This window comes from Ptychodera flava, chromosome 20, assembly GCF_041260155.1.
Source record: "Ptychodera flava strain L36383 chromosome 20, AS_Pfla_20210202, whole genome shotgun sequence".
NCBI classification, from domain to species: domain Eukaryota; kingdom Metazoa; phylum Hemichordata; class Enteropneusta; family Ptychoderidae; genus Ptychodera; species Ptychodera flava.
In genome coordinates this window covers 1,467,984-1,490,334 of record NC_091947.1, presented here as the reverse complement: position 1 = coordinate 1,490,334, position 22,351 = coordinate 1,467,984, and the positions used below count along the sequence as shown (strand labels likewise).

The window sequence follows — 22,351 nt, the reverse complement described above, 5'->3', positions numbered from 1 at the left end:
AAATCAGCAGGAAAAATGGTAATGCCATTGCTATCTTGGCACGTACACATGTCATTTCTCCATGGGAGACTCAAATATACATGTATGTATGCAGATTGACAGACTTTAAAATAGCTAGCTTTTTTCCCTGATAGTGGAGGCAGTAGTATTCATGCATGTACATGTATACATGCAAACATCAGAAATGTACACAAACAATCCATGTTTCACAGTCACAGCTTTTCCCAGTATCATATATGTTATGGTACAGTGTTCAAGAGTTCTGTGTTACAAAGTGATGAATAATATGACATTAGAGTCTAGACTCCAAATTTCATTTCAGGGTTTCAGATTATGGTGCTGACACTAAGAATAGCCATACAAAAATGCTCATTGGCAGTACAAGTCTGTATATCTCAATATTTTGTGCAATTGTCTCTCGGACCAGCCTTTATATGTACATCATTGGTGTTCTACAATGTCAAGATCACATTGTCAGAACCAATACCAAAAGAGACAAAGACAGACAGTGAGACACAGACATACAGAAAGACAGTAGGGGAGGTAGGAAGGGAGAGATCTAAATATGTTCATGATATTTGCAAATGCAGAACTTGTCACTGATTTATTGCTGTTTAACCCTTTTCCTGCCGAGCGCCCCTGTCCGTTATCCTGCCAAGTCGGTCAAAACCGGCCCCCTTTTCCGTGTCTACAGAAGATAGGCTCTCCTGCACGCTTTCCTGCCAGGCATTTGGCGGGAAAATACCGCATTTTCGGGGTACGATTACCGACCATATACGTGTTAGACTTCAAAAATTTTTGCATGCCCGTATAGAGGGGCAACCGCTGATGAGACTGTGTCCAGAAAATGACGAGGTCACGGGCGTTGTTTGCCCCGGGGGACGTGCACTTTTATGCCCTTTTCTAGCTTACTTTCGCGGAAGTAAAGCTCGTTCGCCGGCACGCACGGCCACACCGGGGAAACGTCACCTCTCTCGTGGGTTAGTAGAAGACCCAGGGGTTAGTGCTATGGGTGCGGCAGCACCCTCAAACCTGTCCTGTTTCCCTGGGTTGTGTCACTTGGCCACGTACTTTGAACGACTTGGAAGAGTCGCACATTGCTGTCTGCTTTGACGTAGTGTCAACGACATAGTTCCGCCATTGAAGGAAGGCGTGTACGTAGTTTGGCCAGTTCAGTGAACACTTAGCTCGTTAGTGTTACCGTTTCCTAACAGGTTAGTTGTGCAGTTGTTACTAAGGTGCAGTTTTGTACCACCTTAGCTCTGGACAGTGCAACTGCTCTATGCACTAACCCCAACGACAGATGGTTGGTACAACGTCTACGTCGCACGAGCACAGCCTCCGTTGGGCTGTGCCCCTCCCACGTGATACAACGCACGTTCATCCATTACTATAGCGTCCTTACGGATCTGCCAAAAACGAAAGTGGGGGTAAAAACAAAACAACGAAAATATGCGATCATAATATGCGATCATAGATAGTATTTTATTCGGGAATAATTTACATTATGCCGAACAATAAATCTCGGAGTCTGTCTCGACGTCCGAGTGCATGGTCCGTGTTTCAAAAATTACAATCGGGGTGGCAGATCCGTGTTTCAAAAATTATAATAGGGGGAATTGTACAAAATAATCCGTCTAAACAAAACAAACGAAAATAAGCGATCCATAGATAGTATTTTATTCGGGAATAATTTACATTATACCGAATAATAAATCTCAGAGTCTGTCTCGACGTCCGAGTGCATGGTCCGTCTTACAAAGATTACAATCGGGGGATTGTACAAAATAATCCGTGTTTCAATTTACAATCAGCGGGATCATAAAGCACAAACAAACGGCACAACCGTGCTCAAAATGTGATCATGGTCCGTGTTAAGAATACAGTCAAGCCACTGTTAGGCGAAGCTGTCCCCTGTCCGTTATTTACGTCGGGTTCTCTTGCTGATGGGTGTCGTCGGGGCTGTGTGAGTAGAGGTCTGCACGCCAATGCTCCTCTTACCTCGTAGCATCATGCGATGATGAAAAGCCGCAAAACACTCGCCCTCGTGAAGATGAACCCCGCACAGACTACATCCTTTGGACGTCTCAGACAGTCGTCCGCTCGTAGTGGTCTTACCTTCTCTGCTGCATACTTTACAGCATTTCTGCCGCCCCTCCAAACGGCTGACAACGTGCATCGGCTGATTTTGTGGATTGATGTACGAGGCAAGAGAAACGGTGGCCTCGACCTCTCTCACACTGGGCTGCGATCGCCCACAATAACCGCCAATGAGTTGTTTCCCGACACGCAGATGAAACATCTTATGGGTCAGCTTACTATCAGGGTGTACATGCTTGAAGCATATATATGCATTTACCAGGGCAACATCAATCAGGTAACATGCCAGATATGTCCACCATCTGTGGTTCTTGCGCCCAGTGTGAAAGTACTTGCGCTTCTGGTTGGCTCGGTCGACGCCTCCCATGTACCGGCGATAATTATACAGCGACAGAGGCACTTGTCGCCGCTCGTCTCCCTCCCCCACTGGCACGCACTCCAAGGGTGGATAGACCGTATTCAAGATCAGCACCTGAGCGTTACTATCCTGATAAGCAGTGATGTTAAGACGAGAGTCCGTTCTGGTCGTGGCTTTCATATCCCCAACAGACAGAGGAAGGCGCTTCCTCTTACCCGGCGGAATTAATTGAGGGGGCATGGTGCGACGATTACGGCGGTTAAAACTCCCGACCATGTAGATCCCGGTCTCCATCAGCTCTCTAGCAGTAACGACCGTGCTAAACAGGCTATCACAGAATAGGCTGTGATTATATCCACAGAATGGCTGGACCAGCTCCATCGTAATTCTTTTCACCACACCTCGCTCCTGCCGTCTCCCATCAGTCCGATCCCGAAATTTCACACCTAGGTACGGTGCAGAGTTAGCGATGTATGCAGTGGTGGAGTCGCACAGCTGCCAATCTTGAAACCGTCTCAATCAGGCTTATGCGGTAATCTCTGCTTAAATTTAGAAACGGCCCTTAAATCGCACCATGCCCTCGTCGATGGAGATCTCTCTACCATCTTATAATTATTTACGCACCGGTCAACTATGGGCTCCATCCATGGATTGATTTTATACAGGGGATCCTCCTGACACCGACGTCGGCGGCGTGCCTCATCAGGATCACGACGTGGATCGTTCTCTGGGTCTGCCAGATGAAAGTATCGCATAAGCTGCTGAAAGCGACTGCGGGTAATCACAGTAGAAATACCCTGATTTCTCAGAAAGGGATCGCTAGACCAATAATCCTCCACTGATGATTTACGGTCGATACCCATACAGACTAAGACGCCAATGAACGCCTGCACCTCTCGGTAGTCAGCGTTACGCCAGTATTTATCTATTTTCCTAGCGATATATCGCTGGTGGAATTTGGCGTATTTATTAGTCTCGTCCTTGGCCAATCTGATCAGTGTAGCTGGAATAAACTTAAAAAAGTAATCGAGCTCACGGGAGTGGCTGGGCAAGGTGAAAGTCGGTCCTCTCTCATGGTCAAAATCGGTCTCCTCAAATATATTAGCATCGGTAGTCTCGGACATACGCCAGACAGGAGGGTGTCGTCCTCCGCCAACACAGCAGCAACGTCATCATCGTCGTCAGAGCTTGCCTCACCTACATACTGCCTGTCATAAAAGTCATCGTCCTCTGCCGCATCCTCGTCAACCTCCGAGTCGGACTCAGCGGTGATATCACCGTCGTCTGGGCGTCTGGGCCTGAACTCGCCCGTAGCGGCATCAAAGATCATATCTGGCTCAAAATCAGGTGGGCTATCCTGATAACGAACCCTCCACACTATCTTTTTCGGCGGGGACATCGCAGCACACGAAACTATGGCAGGAGCGGGCTGGGCAGCCTCTGCTGATGACGAGGACTCAAGCTCTTTCGCACTGGGCACAGGAACCTCTCCTGACGCAGGATGAGGGCTCATGGTGCACGCAACAGGTGGTGTCTCTCCCGGAGCAGCCGGGGAGAACCAATGGCATCAGCCGTCTCGTTACTCACTGTCTCACTAGCAGCAGCAGACGTAGTCTGTGCAGGTGAAGTATCTCCCACAAGAGCAGATGTAGTCTCTGCAGGTGAAGTAGTCTCTCCCGGAGCAGCCGGGTGAGAACCACTGGCGACCGGTGACCCGTCATCATCCTCATTGGCAGAACGATCGCTCTTACGTTTACGCTTACCACTGGGTTTTTCAGCCGGAGATGGCTTCGCCTTACGGGAGCGTTTCTTGCCCGACTTCTTAGAACGTTTACTAGGGACATCACAACGATCGCTACCACTACCGCCCGGAGACTCTGCATCTTTGAGCTTCAGTCGTCTGCTCGCCTTCAGAAAACTTTTGCGGTCCGTCAAGCTCATGTCTGGAACAGTGTCGACAGACTAGCAGGTCCCTCCCTTTTAAAGCCACAGGGAAACAAAGCCCTGGACATGATTGGACGCAGGGATGTTAATATATGCATCCACCTGTTATTATAATGACCTACGGCAATCAGTCCACCAACCGGCGCTGACATTCCTACCCGTCATGTAAATTGCCTGTCCGCACCATTTGATATGCTAATAATACTCATTTGCGATGCAAATCCCTTGAGCACTTAGCATAACATAGTCAATGTCATTAGCATCTCAACTTGACATTCCGTCCAGCTGGGTACGTGGCATGCGCACCTGCCACCCAAGGACGTTGGCCCAAGCCCATGTTTAGTACGGGTGGGAACCCGTATCTTTAACCTCATGTCCCTTCTAAGTACGCCTGCGCAGGGCGTATTGTCATCCAAGTCGGTGACAAGCCAACCCGACAGATCGCCATTAAGCAGTAATGGACTGGCCGTCTCGTTCTTGTACGGCAACGAACAGTGCTTCAGCGGCTTGTTTAGGTCATAACCGTCGCCTGCCGAGCGGCTTACCCAACTAAGGCGGTCAAAGATGAAGGATGCCAAAATTGTCAACAGCTGTCTCGGCCTCGTCCGTTGGGCAAACATGGCTCCTTCAAATAACGTGGCCAGCACGTCTACGTCATCAGCGGTGATGACGACCCGTCATTGACACCCGAGTGCGTAAAACTCGGAATATACCGACAGGTATCTCTACCTGAGTCGGTCATACTACGGTATAAACCAAACACAGGTCTGCCAACTCCCGTTAGACTCGGCCGTTAGCCGAACTTCACAGGGACAACATAGGCGTAACAAGTCGGTGAACAACGGTTCACGCACCTAACCGCAGCCGCCAAGTCGGTGAACAATGGTATCAAATTTTGAGGCCATGTTCGTGAATGGCAAGGCTGAGGCGGTGTGTTTCGTTGCACGGTTTGAAGGTCTAGAGCCAAGTGCAGCCGACAACGTCCGACATCTGAGTGGGTAGTCTTTTCGAGGAGGTAACAAGTCGGTTAAAAGCGGTGGTTACCCTTCACAAATGTCGCTCAAGTCCGTTCGGATCAGTTCCATGTCAGGGACTAATCAAGCCGAGTCCGTCAAATCCGTCCGCACTTCCCGTCAATCAGGACCAAGTCCGTGATTTTCGTCTCGCACCATTGGCAAAAAATTGCACCGCCAGCTGAGGCGGTCTTAGGCGGTTGCTTACAGATTAGCGTTGCCGAGACGGTCAATTTCAGCCGCAATCTATGTAGTGCCTCAGAGCCAAGTTGGCCCAAACTCCGCTAGAATACGTCAACGTGCTAACCTGCCAAGTACACTACTCGTCCCCCAAAAAAAACCAGTCCCCCACCGGGGTGGGGGACTGGCTGGGTAGCTTCCGCACCTTTCCCTGTCGTTGGACTCTCTGTGAACCCATTTCGAGAGCAAACGCCGTTCCTCGCCCAAAACCTGTCCTCGAACGACCCCTAGCGCGAGCAAGGGTTTGCTACACGTAGTTCCGTCGACTAGGCAGGAAAGGGGGTACCAAAAAGTAGCCCGATTTCCACCGCCTTGGCAGGATAAAGGCCGTGGCTGCTCAGATTCTAGCTACACCGAATTTCAAGCGGATTTTCACCGACTTGGCAGGAAAAGGGTTAATAGAACATGCATAACTGCACCAAACAGTGGTTTAGCATGGTCCTTTTTCATGTAACGAAAATAACAGTATGTTGCCACCGAACGTAGAATCTCTATCAGATGTCTTAATGCTAGTCATGTGAAACAAAAATAAAGAAACGGCACTTAGAATTATTAGGCCAAAACTTTCACACAGGGTTTCCAAACAACTATGAGATAGCAAGACAGTACAAATGTATACCACCAATACAGTACATCAAAACAGCATGCAAGTGTAAACTGCCAGTGTTGCCTTTGTGTACAGAAGGATATAGACGTAAGAATCACATTCATGGCTCAATGAAATGAAATACAGAGTGAATATCAGTGATATATAAGCATTTTATATCAAGTCAATACAATGTGCATGTGACGTCATGTTAAAATTCTCCATTTGGTTATCAGTCCTTCAAGTAATACAGCAATCTTGTCTGGCGTACCATCATCAGTTCATTCTCAGTCAGGAAAGCCAGTGTTCACAGAAGTAAGTGGCCAATGCAGGTCAGGTCTTTCAGCAATTATTGCATTTGACATGACAGGGATGCGCTTGCAAGTCAACATTCACAGCACAGGTAATAAAGAATGTCAGTCTTCAACAGTAATAGATCACGTCCCAGAAGTAGACGGAAGACTGGTGTCGTCAATATGTTGCCTTCTTCCTCTTACAACAATTCATATTATTTAGAGATTTGCAGTTGTCAGGTTAATTACGTATAACTCTGGGTATTTCCATTATTGAATGTATTCCTGTTTCTCTTGGTGCAGAAAGCTTTTACAGCCCAAGCTTCCATATAGATCAGATATGCACAGTGTGTTTCCATAAACTTGGTTGGATTTCGTCATTTCTTTTTATGTGAGAAAACAATGTCAGTGTACCTGAAAGTCCTACATGTAGTTGTGGTAATCTTGCTAAACAATTGAGTAATACAATATCAGTTGTGTCCTGTGAGTGTTTCATGTGTGTGTATGTTTTGTGTAATTTTGGTCTGGAAGTGAAACAATGACAGTTGCAATTTTTGGTTGTCTGCAAATCCAATATATTAATAGACAGATCCTAGTTCAGCTCCAGGGCTTGAAAGCTTGCTAAATAAAATAACTTGCATTAGTACATGCAATTTCTCCCATAGAATGTACTCCTTGTCCTCCTGAGAAAATTCAAAAAAGTCCTGCAGAATGTGTGAAATCTTTGTCTAACAATGGTGCACACAAGTGTATGTAATCTGACTGGAACATTCAATATTTCTTAGAAAATTCCTTTTCATCCATTCTGAATGCATGCCCTGACAGAATGCCAGCAATATAGGTTCAATTCTTGTCAGGTTTCTGTCATATTAATATGTTCACTTGAGATATGGTTTCCAGGAATCAGACAAATCAACCAAGACAAGTACATTGTACATCACTTCCTTGATGTAATTGTAGGTTTTCAAGAAAGCACAGTGGTCCATCAGTAGTTGTTCAGAAAATAGCTTCATTTCATTTATTCATAATTTCTGTATTATTTGAACGTGGAAATATTCTTTCTTTCTGAATACATTATAGAAATTGATGTAAATGTAATTTTCACAAATCTTATCGGCAATCAATGGTAATCAAATTCTATTTTAATAATTATAAGAAAAATGTTGGATGTTAATTCATCAACTCATCATCTAGTCTGCATAGGTTGGTTAGGTTGGCTTTATATCCAAGGGAGGATCTTGGTCTTAAGAAACACCCTTTGCTTGCAAAGTTGATGTTAACAAGACACAGACTAGTCTTTCTTGTGTTTATACCAGTATATACATGTACACCAGTTCTTTTGAAGAGTGCACACTGTACGTACAATGTACTTGTAGTTGCAAATTATCACCTTACAAGGAAATGAAATATTGAAAGTTATTGTGAAATGCTGTGTACATACCGGTACATAGCTTTGCTTCAAAACTGTGTGGAGATTGACTCTTTGCTACTGTGATCCTCATGCCATACACATCCATTCCTTTTGACCTATGCCAAACACTTTTAACCTTCACAATGTACACTAATTGGAAACTATAGGTCTGACAATTCACTCTTTTTACTGCGACTGTTACTACATTCATTAGGTTTTTTCTAATCTGTAGAGGAGAAAATACAGAAGTGCTTGGTCACTTCCCAGACACTGCAGGAGATGTCTAAAAAAAACACTTTTCTTTTCATTCAAGTGAAAGAGCCCATAGAATTTGATAGCCAGGGTATGATTTGTGCAAGTTTCTGATGTCAACTATTTGAGATCCAAACTCCAAAAGAAATGATTGACAACTGTTTATTTGCCTCAACATTCAGTACAGTGTATCACTAAACATCTTTAATAGTAATAATAGTGCATAAAATGATTAAATTGATACACAAAATACAAAATTCAACCATGTTGAAGATGTATCACTCAGTGATAGTATGTTTTTCTTTATCACATTTTGCCCAAAGCAAATCAAAAAGCAAAATTATCTGCCATCTGCTGAATGCAACAAAATCTTTCTAACAATTTGAATGCCTAAATGCTATGACGTTAGCTGTGCTGTTTGCAACTGCAGCATAAATATATAAAATGTGTCTCTTGGTGTCAGGTACACGGTTAAATGTACGGCCATTAAACAAATTGAAATGAGTTGCCTCTACCTTCATGAATAACTTACAAGTACAGACAGAGAGTCTGCTTCTCTGATGAATTATCCATAAAACAGATTATGGGGCGTTGGTTTATTGCAATATTTCAAACATTCATGATGGACTCTAAACAGACTGAGATGTGTTATACATGTATCCAGACATTCTAGGGGCATGTTGCCAGGAATTCAGTTTCCAAGTGTGACACCATCAGTATCTGCGTGATCTGAGGAATTCACACTTCATTTGAAGAGTTTCAAATTGTCTGAGTTAGTGAGTGTGATGATGACAATGAAAAAAAACAAAATGAAATAATTTGTATGCATCCTAACTTTGAGAGAGTTAATAGGATTACTCATATGGAGAGTTAAAGGTATACTGTCACCTGTTCCAATTTTGCCACAGTTACCATGGAAAGAGAAAATCTAACCAATCACAGATTTTAAGCGGGTAGCCGCTTTTTAAAAACAGTGCCCTCACATCGGCATTTTGAATACCAAGGAACGCTCCTTTGACCATATATGGGCATATTTAGATCACAGGTGACTGTATACCTTTAATTATACCGTCCTAAGTTCTGTGTGCATAGGTCTGACCACTTTATCTCTTGAAGTTAATTAACCCTAAGAGCAGTGCATGTCATAATCACTTGTATCTTTTTTCAAAATCATCAACAGAATATTTATTACCAATGGTACCCGACTAGCAGTATGAATATAAACACAACATGTAAAATGCATGTGACAGTTTAATGCTGATGGGGAATAATAGGTCCTGTTTATTCTGTGCAAGTATCTGGCTCATGAAGGAGAAGGACTCCAATGAAATTTATTGTGCATGACAAAAGTGATGCCACCTAGATGAATTACAGTACGTATGTATGTACTGCAATGTATGTATCTGTAGGCAGTGATCTACAAATACTGTTTTTAACAAATGAATTTTGAATTGAAATAGCTTTATTTCAATGTAATTATTCAATTAAAAAAAAACTGCAATGCAAATTTGCATGTTTAGTGGTGGTGGTAGCGTTGATAACCTAGTTGCTGGTGATCACATTTTATGAAAGGAGACAATTGCAGTCAAGGTCAACTTCAACAGGGGAACTATTGATTACTGTCAAAATTCATGAGTTAATGATTTGACAGCATTGTGAGTTACCTATACATCTGTGAGTAATGCTTCATTGCATGTTGTCATGATAATATCTTCGCCTCACAAAATCCAGAAATAGGGGCATGAATTAAACTACTATTAGTCGTAGAAGTCAAAAAGATAAAAGTGCACATGAGGACTATGAGAGTATCACAATATCAACATACTATGTGTGATAAAAATATGTCAACCCAACTGTGTGAAATTAAACACTTGAAAACAAGTGATTAAATGATATGTTTGCACAATGCACAGAAATATATCATTTTATATACCATGTAGCTCTGCATGTAGATCTACATGTATGGAGTGGTAAAGTTGCCAACAACATGTCTCAACAGAGATGTGTGCAATCAATAATTGTGTTCCAAATGCTGAACATCTTCCACTATAATAAATGCAAGGTGAAATATTGCTGAGTGAATGAAGACAATAATGTGCCACCAGCACTGAGCATTTCACAATTTTCATGACCTCTGTTAGATTCTAGTGCATGGATCTATCTAATCTACATTGTCAATATCAGCTGAGATAGGGTATGGTATAGTTTAGTTTGCAGGTAAACCATATATATGTTTCAATAACAGGGTTTGCATTCTAACACTCACCTTTTGCAGTGCAATTTTGTTTTGCAAATATACATACATGAGTCACTTCATTACAGCAAAAAAATACATACCTTTGGTACAAACTGTATCAATAGAAAAGACAACAAAATGTATGTTAGATTCACTGTTTTGAGATACACCCCTCTTCAAACTCTTGGACTTTTATTATAATAATACATGTAAGAACGCAGCAGGTAATTTTGGCTCTCATTTCGTCATTTGTAATTATTGAAACTTAACTCATGGTATAGAAAACCCAATGCCTGCATGTATATGGGGTTTTGTTTTTATTTTAATTTAATTTATTTTACCTTGTTTAATGAGGGGTAGCCTTGCAAACTAAACAAACCTTACCTCTGCAGGGCCTGATATGTGTGTTTTGATGTATGCATGTATGTTTTCTTAATCTATAATTCAATTAATACATGTGTTTGTAACCCACTTTTTCATTCTGTTTGTTTTTTCAGACTAGACTCACCCGCTGGTAACATAATAGATAGTGTTGAGACTTACAGAGAAGCACACACCTGTACCTGGCTTATCGAAAGCGAAGAGTAAGTAAAACAGGAAACAATATTTCTTCCAAGTTTATAATTTGTAGTTACAATTTATATGACACATGTACAAACGATGGCAATGTTGAGAATATTTATACACACCTTTATGCATAGGAGTGTCATGTACACTACATATTCCATTCTGGTGCAATGCAAATGTTGAGGCATATCAAACACTTGAGTTGACATAGTGATAAGTCATAAACAGACTCTGTTAGATTTATCAAGGTGTAATTGAGCTAATACAGGCCAGCCTTAGTCACCTGCTTCATCCATTTTTGGACAGACAGTCCTACTCTGATGATTTTAAATCAAAGAGTGTTCTGATGGTATCCTAATGGTTCTACTCCGGAATAAAAACAACATGAGTTCTACATACTCAGTACTCCCAAAAGATCATGTGATGATGGTACAAACAAACCCATGTGTACAAGTGTGTATGGAAATACACATATTTCTGTACACATTTTGCACTCTTGAGTTTGCTTGTACCATGGTCCACTAGAATGCTGGGTTTAACCTATCAACTTTACCAGTATTCAAATATATTTTATTGTAAAAGTTTGATTAACAATACATCTTCAGACCTCTTAAATATGTCCTCATGACAACTAATCCTTCAGATACTAGTGTTGGATAACCCAGAACAATAGTGTAAATCAGTACAAAATGGATCAATAACCTTAATAAGGCTCTGCGATGCCTAATTTGTCCAGTTTTCTACAGAAGTGAAATCAAAAGACAGGTATTTTTTCACCTTTAGTGGTGGAAGAAGTGAATTGATTGATATATTATTACATTGACTTCTGCACAGCATACTTCCTTGTCTGTGTAGTGTTCTCAAAATAATCTGTACAGATACCTTTGCTCAACTCTACATAGGTATTTCTTGTAATGCTAACACGACAGTATTTTAGCTACTGCTGTCATATTTCTGCTGCCCATATATATGATTACACATTTATAGCAATACTATCTTTGGTAAATGCCTTGAGAAAGCCTTAAAATATAGCTGTGATTTTTAGCTCCCATAGCCATACATGTATGTATATATGGCAATGGAAGCTATTCTTATAGGCTAGGGAAATGTCTGTATGTATGTATGTATGTCTGTATGTCTGTATGTCTGTATGTCTGTCCGTCAACATCAAAAACTCCAAAACCGCTGTACATTTCATCTTGATATTTGGTGTGTACATGGATGATGGGCTGTAGATGAGATTTTGTTCAAATGAAGTTGTCATTGCCAAAATATGCAAATTAAGTGAAAAAATGTAAAAACAGTCAAAATTGAAAAAACTCAATAACCACTGAGCAGATTACATGAAAAATTAGCATGTAAGTACTTTGGGCTGACATGAAATGATTGTGCACATCTTGGGTCAGTATCTTGGACTTGCTATTTTTCATGAATTTTTTGTAATTTTCTCCCATTTTTGGTCAAAAAATCTCCTGCTCTGAAACCACAAGTCCGATTGATATTGTACCTCATTAATTATGCACATATCTAATTTTGAGCGAGCCAATAGAGCTAGAGGTCTGATTTTTGGTATATAGGGATAACTTAGCAATACAATTTTTTTGACAAAATGTCACTTGACCTCGGTGACCTTTGACCTCAAATATACATATTTGTCCATAACTCAGTAACCACAAGTGCTACACCCTTCATGTATGGTATGATGGGACAGCTTATGACGCCACATATTGTACCTCATTAATTATGCACATATCTGATTTTGAGCGAGCCAATAGAGCTAGAGGTCTGATTTTTGGTATATAGGGATAACTTAGCAAAACAATTTTTTTGACAAAATGTCACGTGACCTCGGTGACCTTTGACCTCAAATATACATATTTTTTCATAACTCGGTAACCACAAGTGCTACACCCTTCATGTTTGGTATGATGGGACACTTTATGACGCCACATACTGTACCTCAATAATTATGCGCATATCTCATTCTGAGCGAGCCAATAGAGCTGGATGTCTGATTTTTGGTATATAGGGATAACTATAGGAGAAATTTTTTGACCAAATGTCATGTGACCTCGATGACCTTTTACCTAAAATATATGTTTATGTCAATAAATAAGTAACCACAAGTGCTATGTCCTTTGTATTTAGTAGGATGGGAGACCTTATGACAACACACGCTTTACCTCATTAATTATGTACACATCTAATTCTGGGCAAGCGAATAGAGCTAGAGATCTGATTTTTTGGCATATAGGGATTAATTAGCAATATAATTTTTTTTTTCATGTGACCTCGATGACCTTTGACCTTGATTATACATATATATGCATATTTCAGTAACCACAAGTTCTATACCCTCCAATTTTGATAGGATATTAGACCTTAAGATGTCACATCTTGTACCTCATTTATAATGCGCATTTGTATTTCTTGGCTGGCCAATACTGCTAGAGGTCTGATCTTTTTTCCGATTTAGAACCATAACTTAGACATGCCTCATGTGTTCAAATTGGGAACAACGACATAGACCTATGTGCCCATAGATCTCAACATATACACTCCAGTGATACTTCTTAATGACCACATTTTCCTGCCCCATCAAGACTAATACTCCTATTACAAGTGGGGACTATGTCATTGTAAATGACTTGTTGAGTTAATGGTTGTATCACAGTATTCGATATATCTAATTCTGTATTTTTTCCATTTTATATTCTGAATAATTACATTAAACATATTTCACTGTCTCCAGTACATTTCATTTAAGTATTTTCACTTCATGCACTTTATCCCTTTCACACATGTTCAAATATCTGACCAGAGAACAAACACTAAATAGTCCAGGATGGGAGCTACAGTGTCATTGACGCTGTGATTTTTTGTTAAAGCAGCAATTGTCTAACTCAAAATGCTCCCCAACTCTCTGATCCTAGATTCAACACTGATATTGATTACATAATATTTTTGTAAATTTAGTTTTAGAGGTAAACTTTACCACAGACAGATCTGTGCTTGCAAGTCAACAGATCACATAATTCTTCAGATTAAGAATTGCTTTTCCTTTTACTTATATTAACTCTTTCGTTATTTTTCTCCTTGAAAATTAAAAAAAAAAATTTAACTTTTTTAATACTCTACATTTGGGGTTTCATTATTTTATATGTAAAATTTCACAGATATATTGTTGGCTGCAGTCAAGTTTCACACTTGTACCGGTAGCAAGGTTTATCATTGATGAGAGCAGTTGTCATGGCAACATAGGTGGCATTGACAGATATACCCTGCTTTGAAGGGAGTTGTGGCCATACATTAGTGTAGCTCATGGATGTGATGCAAAAACACATGACATGTGAAACCAAATGCCAGATTGCTGTGCGCAAAATTTATTCAGAAACTTTTTCATTTTCAATGGTCATTGACAATTACTTATCGTTGGAAATAAGTCGGTATCAAGTATCAGTGAGGACAGACAGTCAAGCTCATTGTAATGTTAGTATTAATTACAATTATGAAGTGTGCAATCCAGGGTACATATTTATAGATATATAAAAGTATATATAGTCATTACTGTAAAGATTTGTATGTCTAAGCTGCGTTCATTATTATACTGTACAGAAATGAATAACTTTAAATCTTATGCTGAGCCTGAGATGTTAATTGAAATAATGAGAGCCAGCATGTCATATTTGACTGTTGCAGTACAAAAAAGAGAGAAATACAACCATGAAAGCCTCCATGGTTTTTTCCATTGTGAATACAATGGTCATAAGCATTTTTAAGCTTTTCAGTCCATAGTTACATAATAATTTTATATTTTTTCTCATTCATGTGCTGTCTTAGAGACAAACTCCAGGCCAAGCTCTCTTTTTAGGGGGAAGGGGGATTTTAGTAGGTTAGTCATAAGATTTGACTGTGTGATTGACTAGAGAAAGAGAAAGGCTGAAATGGCTTCTGATTCAGGCCATAGACAGTACATACAATATGGCTAACAGAGGTGAAAACAGATATTTTATATGTATCAAAGCTTTTCACTCTGATGAAACTGAGAAGTGAGTTGCACAAGGTCAAACAAAATGAAGCAGTATTTTAACTCAGGGAAAGATAATATCAGTGCCTCAGCTGTTTACTGCATAATTGAAAATCAGGTAAACATGAGGTCATAAGCAACTTGTCCACAATTAAAATCGCACAGGATGTAACCAGGTGATAGTTGTGGCAAATACATACAAATTTTTTTAAAGTTTTACAAAAATAAGAATTTTCAAAAGATACAAGATAAAATGTAAAATGTATGTAAATTGATAACAACAATAGTAGAAATGAAACATACATATTTGTCCATAACACAGTAACCACAAGTGCTACACCCTTCATGTATGGTATGATGGGACACCTTATGAAGCCACATATGATACCTCATTTATTATGTGCATATCTAATTTTGAGCGAACCAATAGAGCTAGAGGTCTGATTTTTGGTATATAGGGATAACTTAGCAATACAATTTTTTTGACAAAATGTCACGTGACCTCAATGACCTTTGACCTGAAATATACATATTTGTCCATAACTCAGTAACCACAAGTGATACACCCTTCATATTTGGTATGATGGGAGACCTTATGACGCCACATACTGTACCTCATTAATTATGCACATATCTAATTCTGAGCAAGCCAATAGAGCTGGATGTCTGATTCTTGGTATATAGGGAAAACTATAGGATAGAAATTTTTCGACGAAATGTCATGTGACCTCAATGACCTTTGACCTGAAATATACATATATGTCCATAACTCAGTAACCACAAGCTGTGTTAGCGCTGGGTTTGGAAAGCTGTTAGCACTGTGGCGAATAGTTTCAAATTTTATTAGCCACAGACAAATTTTATTAGCCACGCACTTTTACGAAAACAAAGCTTTCTATAATGCTATAATCTCCAATGTCGGTTGCATGCACAAGAATAAACTATCAACACATCAACCTTGTATCCAATTGTCTTCATTTTAACAGTGGAAATTGCTTGATTCTGGACCCCGATGTAGCCCTGCGTACGATGCTGTGTGTTCCGCTACAGCTAATCGCCCCGCTCACCACAAAGCGAGTGAGCGGGGCGATTAGCTGTAGCGGAACACACAGCATCGTACGCAGGGCTAGACCCCGATGCAAATCGACAGCAGCACGCAACGTTGAGACCACGATTAAAATGAACTGCAACACGGAAGGTTGGGACCGCGATGCAAACTGAACGTTCGGACTGCGATTAAAATAGAAGTTTGGTTACACGTAATTACATTCCATCAGTAGGCCTACACGTAGTGTCTTTGTCACATCATACAAGACGTCGCGTAAATGTGGCACAGACGTTCGGAACGTCATCAAACGACACTTCCACATGTAGTCTTAATTACGTGTAGTAATTTTTAGATTTTCTTGGTGATTTGCGGGAATTTAGACAGGAAATCTCGTTAAGTACTAGTATGAGTATCATTGTAAATTAGCAAACATCTTTGATATCAGAAAATTCCGTAGAGTTCACCTGCACAAAGACGTACGTGCTATGATTTCCTGACATAAATGAAATGTTGTCCAATTCAACTTTTTACCTGAAGCTGTCACAAAAATTTCCGTAAACCTCATAAATAACTGTATTACAAAAATCGGTAAATTTAATGCGAGGATACAACGAGCTTGAATAGTCCTCGCGTAGAGAAATTAATTGTTTCTTAAAACTTAGACAAATTTCGTATGTTTCTGAAAAAACAATACGGCAAAATCAACCAAAAAAATCACAACTGAGCATGGATACGCGTACGCCACTGTGTGCCTTCAGACGTACACGTAATTAGATTATAACCTCTCTAATGAACAACAACACGGAACGTCGAGACCGCGATGCAAATCGACAACAACACGGAATGCGTCGCTGGGATAGCGATTTAATGAACATCAATAGGGGACCATGAGGACCGCGATGCAAATCGACCACCATTAAAATAAGACCTCGATTAAAATGCGCAACAAGGAACGTCTAGACCACGATGCAAATAAATTTCAACACCGAACTTTGTGACCATGATTAAAATGCGTGTGTCTGCTGTAGCAAAAGTTTCAATTCTCGCGAGTGTTCGCTTTGCTTGCTGTACACTAGACAAAATGACGTCAAATTTATCGCGAGACTAGGGCTCGATTGCGTCTGCCTGCATTTTCAATTCTCGCGATAGTCATTTATGTGCATGCTGTACACTATACAAATTGACGTCAAATCTCTCGCGAGACTTGGCTCGACTGCAATTGCGTACGTCGGAGAGAACAATACGGAAATAGATAGTTTTTTCGCGAATCGCCAAAAGAGAAGCGCAGATCAACAAAAGACTAAAAAACCCCACGTTTTTGCTTATTTTGCGGAATTTTTTCAACAAAAATCACTTTCGCCACTGTGGCGAATTAGGATCGATTTTTCTTCGCCACTGCTGATTTCAATTCGCGTTTACGAACGTGGCGAATGGGCAGCGCGAACACAGACAAGTGCTGTGTCCTTTATATTTAGTAGGATGGGAGACCTTATGACAACACACACTTTACTTCATTAATTATGCACATGTATATCTAATTCTGGGCAAGCGAACAGCGCTAGAGGTCTGATTTTTGGCATGTAGTGATTAATTAGCAAGACAATTTTTTTTGAAAAATGTCACGTGACCTCGATGACCTTTGACCTTGATTATACATATAAATATATATAACTCAGTAACTGCAAGTTCTATACCCTCCAATTTTGATAGGATATTAGACCTTGAGATGCCACATCTTGTACCTCATTTATTATGCGCATATGTATTTCTTGGCTGGCCAATACAGCTGGAGGTCTGATCTTTTTTCCCGATTTAGAACCATAACTTTAGACATGCCTCATGTGTTTCAAATTGGGAACAACGACATAGACCTATGTGCCCATAGATCTCAACATATACACTCCAGTGATACTTCTTAATGACCACATTTCCCTGCCCCATCAAGACTAATACTCCTATTACAAGTGGGGACTATGTCATTGTCAATGACTTGTGTTTGTATAGTTTACAGAATATTTGACTTTTTATTCATTATATTATCCAAGTTATTGAAATCATTAAATATTTTAACAGTCCCATAATGTCATACTGAACTATGTTGAATGAGTACGTACATGTTTATTTGAAAGTCTTGCAGTTTTTGCTTGCTGCAGTCATGTTTCTCATATCATCTTATTATTTTTAAGTTTAAATTATTGGTTTTTGTTTTTACATGCAAGAAAATGTGTCAAATTAGTGTCCCCATTGCAATCAATACTCCACTTGACGCACATCTTATTATCTGTATAAATTTGATTTGGGAGGAAATGTCCCATTCAGCTTTATATCTCTTTGAAGGGTAGTCATTGAGACAGCCCTGACTTATAGACCTGCCTAGTGAAAATGGTGTATGGTGTGTGGCATTAAAGATGTAAACTTAGTGAGAATAATCAGCCATTGTGACCTTTGTCCTACATATTGAGTGCCAAGCCTACAGTTCAACCAATGTCATATCTATCCATTAAAATTCTGAAAGGAACAAGGAAACAACCAGGAAGTACCTGGTTGAATGGTTAGTTAGAAAGGAGAAGGTACAGGAGAAGGTATATCAAGAGAGAGACTATGATCTAGCCAACTGCACCTTTGAATAGCTATCTTGAAGTCACAAATGTGAAGATAATATGAAATATTTGAGTCTTTTTAGGATTTTTATTGGTGATAAAGTAGTGATTGGAATATTGACTTCAATATTCAGTATGCCCAAACATAACTTTTATCTCCTACATGTACAAAAATCATGTAAAAATTTCACTATTTAGTATCTCATAACTAGTAATCATTTTTATTCAAAGATACCAAAGTATTTGTCATCTAATTGTAGTTTTTTTGGATGTTTCCTGGTTCATATCTGAATTTGCATATAGATTGGACATTGGTTGAACTGTAGGTTTGGTACTCAATATTTTGGACAAAGGTCACAATTGCTCATTATTTTATAACCCAAGTTTACACCTATATGGATAATTACCTCATTCGCACCGGCAAATTTGGCCTTAGCCAAATTGGTCTGATGTAGCACGGCCTATTCAGACATGATCACAAGTATAACTTTCGCTCCAGGTGACCTCTGACCTTTCAAAGTTCAAAATGGCAGGATTGTATAACATCGCTGTTCATGCATTTTGTACGCATTTAACGCACAAGAAGGGCTAATATTAATGCCACTGACTATTTCAACCACCAGAGACAAATTCAGCATATCTTTACTAAGCGTACGTGTCAAAATTGGATATGCCGGAGGTGGAGAAATAATCAGTACAGGTACATGTACATGGCGTTGTTAACAATGTTTTTAAGATGGGCGTCTTTCAGATGCACAAGCACTGTGAAACAGGCGACATGCCCTTGTTTATGGAGCTAAACTTTGTGGGAAAATGTTGTTCTGACTGTGCATGGGATGATAAAGATTTTATTGAAAACTGCCTGTAAATGTAAACTTGACGATCAAAAGTAAAGGTTAAACCCTACAGAAAAGGTGTATGATCAAACTTGGCGATCATCTGGGACCGGCCCGGCGTAACAAATGTGTCCACACATAGAAATCTGGGCCGACTAAGATTTTAAGTCGGCCCCAGACCCCCCTCCTGATAAAGACAAAATTAGTCCGGTGCCAGGCCGACGCCGAGTGTTCAGACTGCTTCTATATTACCAACGTAAAAGTATCATCTGTGTAGCAGCAGAGTAACTTTGTCTGTTGGGACTGGGTGAATGCCAAAACACCATACAACTTTTACATTCTAACCAGTCATGTCTTTCAGTTTTAGCTTTCCCGATGATTACACCAAAAAGATTATAATGTTTGAAACAGGAATTTTAAAAATACAATGTACAGGGCATTTTTCTTTTCACTTTTCCAATACTTCTCATGTGTGATTTATGAGTGTGCATGTACATGTATTTATGCCTACACAGATCCTTCATTCAGCTGTACAGCTTCCATAGTTAGTCCTACGCACCCATGCAGAAAAATTAAGTCTGTTGTAAATGAGCGTACCAAGTGAACAAAGGGTCAAATGTCAACTCTTATGGAGTTACATTTTATTGTGGACCTTGCTACTGTGCAGATTTAATAGCTTACCACCACAGTGATTCATAACATAAATTTTATCCAAGTTAACTTTATTACTTGAGTTTTATCCAAGATATGTTGTGAACCATTCCTTGTAGTTGTCTGAATTATAACATCATTCAATTTATTTTATTTACAGGCCAGATTCACTTATTAGATTAAAATTTGAACACTTTGAAACAGAGTGTTGTTGGGACTATTTATTGATCTATGATGGAGATGGGATGTTTTCACCGATGGTAGCAGCGTACAGGTAATGGACTCTTGTCTGCTTTCTCCTGTGGGGTTTACAGTACCCAATCACCAGGTTTTATGAAAGTGGAAAGTTTGCCCAGTATTTCAATGAGATGTGTGTATGTGCAAAATATCTCTGACATTTCCAGATAGTTGGATATTTTATGTGGTCGATGCTTTGCAATTGTGTCAATAATGATCATGCAATCAAAATTACTCTTTCTGGTTGTAGATCTTCTGAACTTGAAGATGTACTTTATTTTGAGATGAAATGCCATGTATTTTGATCAAAGGAATCTGTAAAATTGGTACAAGTCAATATCCTGCTTAGAGATAGGAAGTCAGGCTTCAGGTGCCATGTGTGCATTTGATGTTGTACCTTATATAATTATCGTTTTGGTTTGATTGGAGATTTTTGATCAACAATGCCTTACTCTGATTCTGCCTAGGAAATTTTCTAATGGCATTCACATATCCAGTATTTTGTCTGGTATCATGAAGATATTTCTCAATTATCATGAAAAAGCAATATATTGATAGACAGAAAAAAAGGGAATTGTCTGAGATGTTAAAAGTTATATCATCACCATATGCATAACATTTGTCATTTCTCTTGTGCAGTATATTGAAGTGAAAAATGCAGGCGCTGCTTTACTTTTCTCAGAATAGTTTACCCAATAAACACATACATTTCATTTCAGTTACATATTGATGGTGAATCAAGTGGTGTAAAATCAGTAATTTCATTTTGTTGACCAGTGATTTTGTCATATAAGCAGTATCTTTTGGCTATTTTTTCAGAACTTTTGTTTTATGGTTTCCCTACACTTTTTGCATTAAATCCCCAAACTGTAATTTAACAACACAACCTTTATGAGTATAATCTCCATTGTTATTGTTGAAAATTGTATTCAAGTCCGGACTAGAATTCATTGGTAAACAATAAACAATGATCACCACACACATACAAGCTGTGTTGATGAAAATACTCCAAAGACCAACATGACAAATGGATTAGGGTCAGACACGGTAGTTGATATACAGAAGCAGAATACTGAAACACTTGCCACAAGTTACAGCTTATGTCCCCTTTAATGATACTGTCATGCTTTCTAGTTAAGGTTACAGTTATCATTTTGAGAATTAATGTCTTTTAATTTTTTGGTTTCAGTGGAATTGTTGTTCCATATGAGGGTGAAACAAATGTGTCAAACCCAGAAGTGACTACGACGTCAGGTTATGCATACCTTCATTTTTATAGTGATGCAGCGTATACCATGATCGGTTTTAATATTTCATATAGGTAAGTCACAATACAAGGTCACTTGTTCCTCACTTTCACCTCTCTAAGCACCCCCCCCCCCCCCCCCACCTTTCACCAAACCTCATCGCGAAATATCTCTACTGGTTGTAGTAGGACTAATCTAGTCATCATTGTCTTCACTTCTTTCAGTGCTGCTGCATATTCAAAGATAGGTTTCAATATTTCATATAGGTAAGCTTTTAAAAAGCAAGTATTTCAGCGCTTAATACGTGTTGAAAAGCTATCGTAAATTGCATGATTTGCCTCGTATGCTTTTTATACCTTGGACGTAGACATGGTAGTGACCTATATGAACACTGTTACTTTCCCAATGCTCACACAAGATGCTTTTCTGAGCAGTTGGATGTAGCTCTAACAGTGCACGCAGACCCCAAATACCCTCTGTTGATTTAGACGTAAGAATTATGTGGCAGTAATTTTGTAGTGCAGTACTACTTGGCAACAGAAACCTGTCTTTATTATCAAAACCTGACATGTAGACACACCCTCTCAACAAACACTTGATAATAATGATTTATGAACATACATAGATTTCAAACATTTGGTCACTGTTTTCTTCCAAGTCATTTCTGGTCTTGGCAAAGATATGTGTGCTCATCCTCTGAGTGGT

The 22,351-nt window shown here is 39.7% G+C and overlaps 1 protein-coding gene across 2 annotated transcripts in view; it reads left to right on the top strand.

The window, feature by feature from the left end:
• Positions 1–22,351, top strand: part of LOC139119726 (attractin-like protein 1) — an 84,561-nt gene that overhangs the window by 19,477 nt on the left and 42,733 nt on the right. For both annotated transcript variants that reach the window (XM_070683597.1, XM_070683598.1), the window contains exons 2-4: positions 10,931–11,017; positions 20,323–20,436; positions 21,589–21,720. In XM_070683597.1, the coding sequence (XP_070539698.1) occupies positions 10,931–11,017; positions 20,323–20,436; positions 21,589–21,720 (333 nt within the window). The remainder of the gene's footprint in view (positions 1–10,930; positions 11,018–20,322; positions 20,437–21,588; positions 21,721–22,351) is intronic.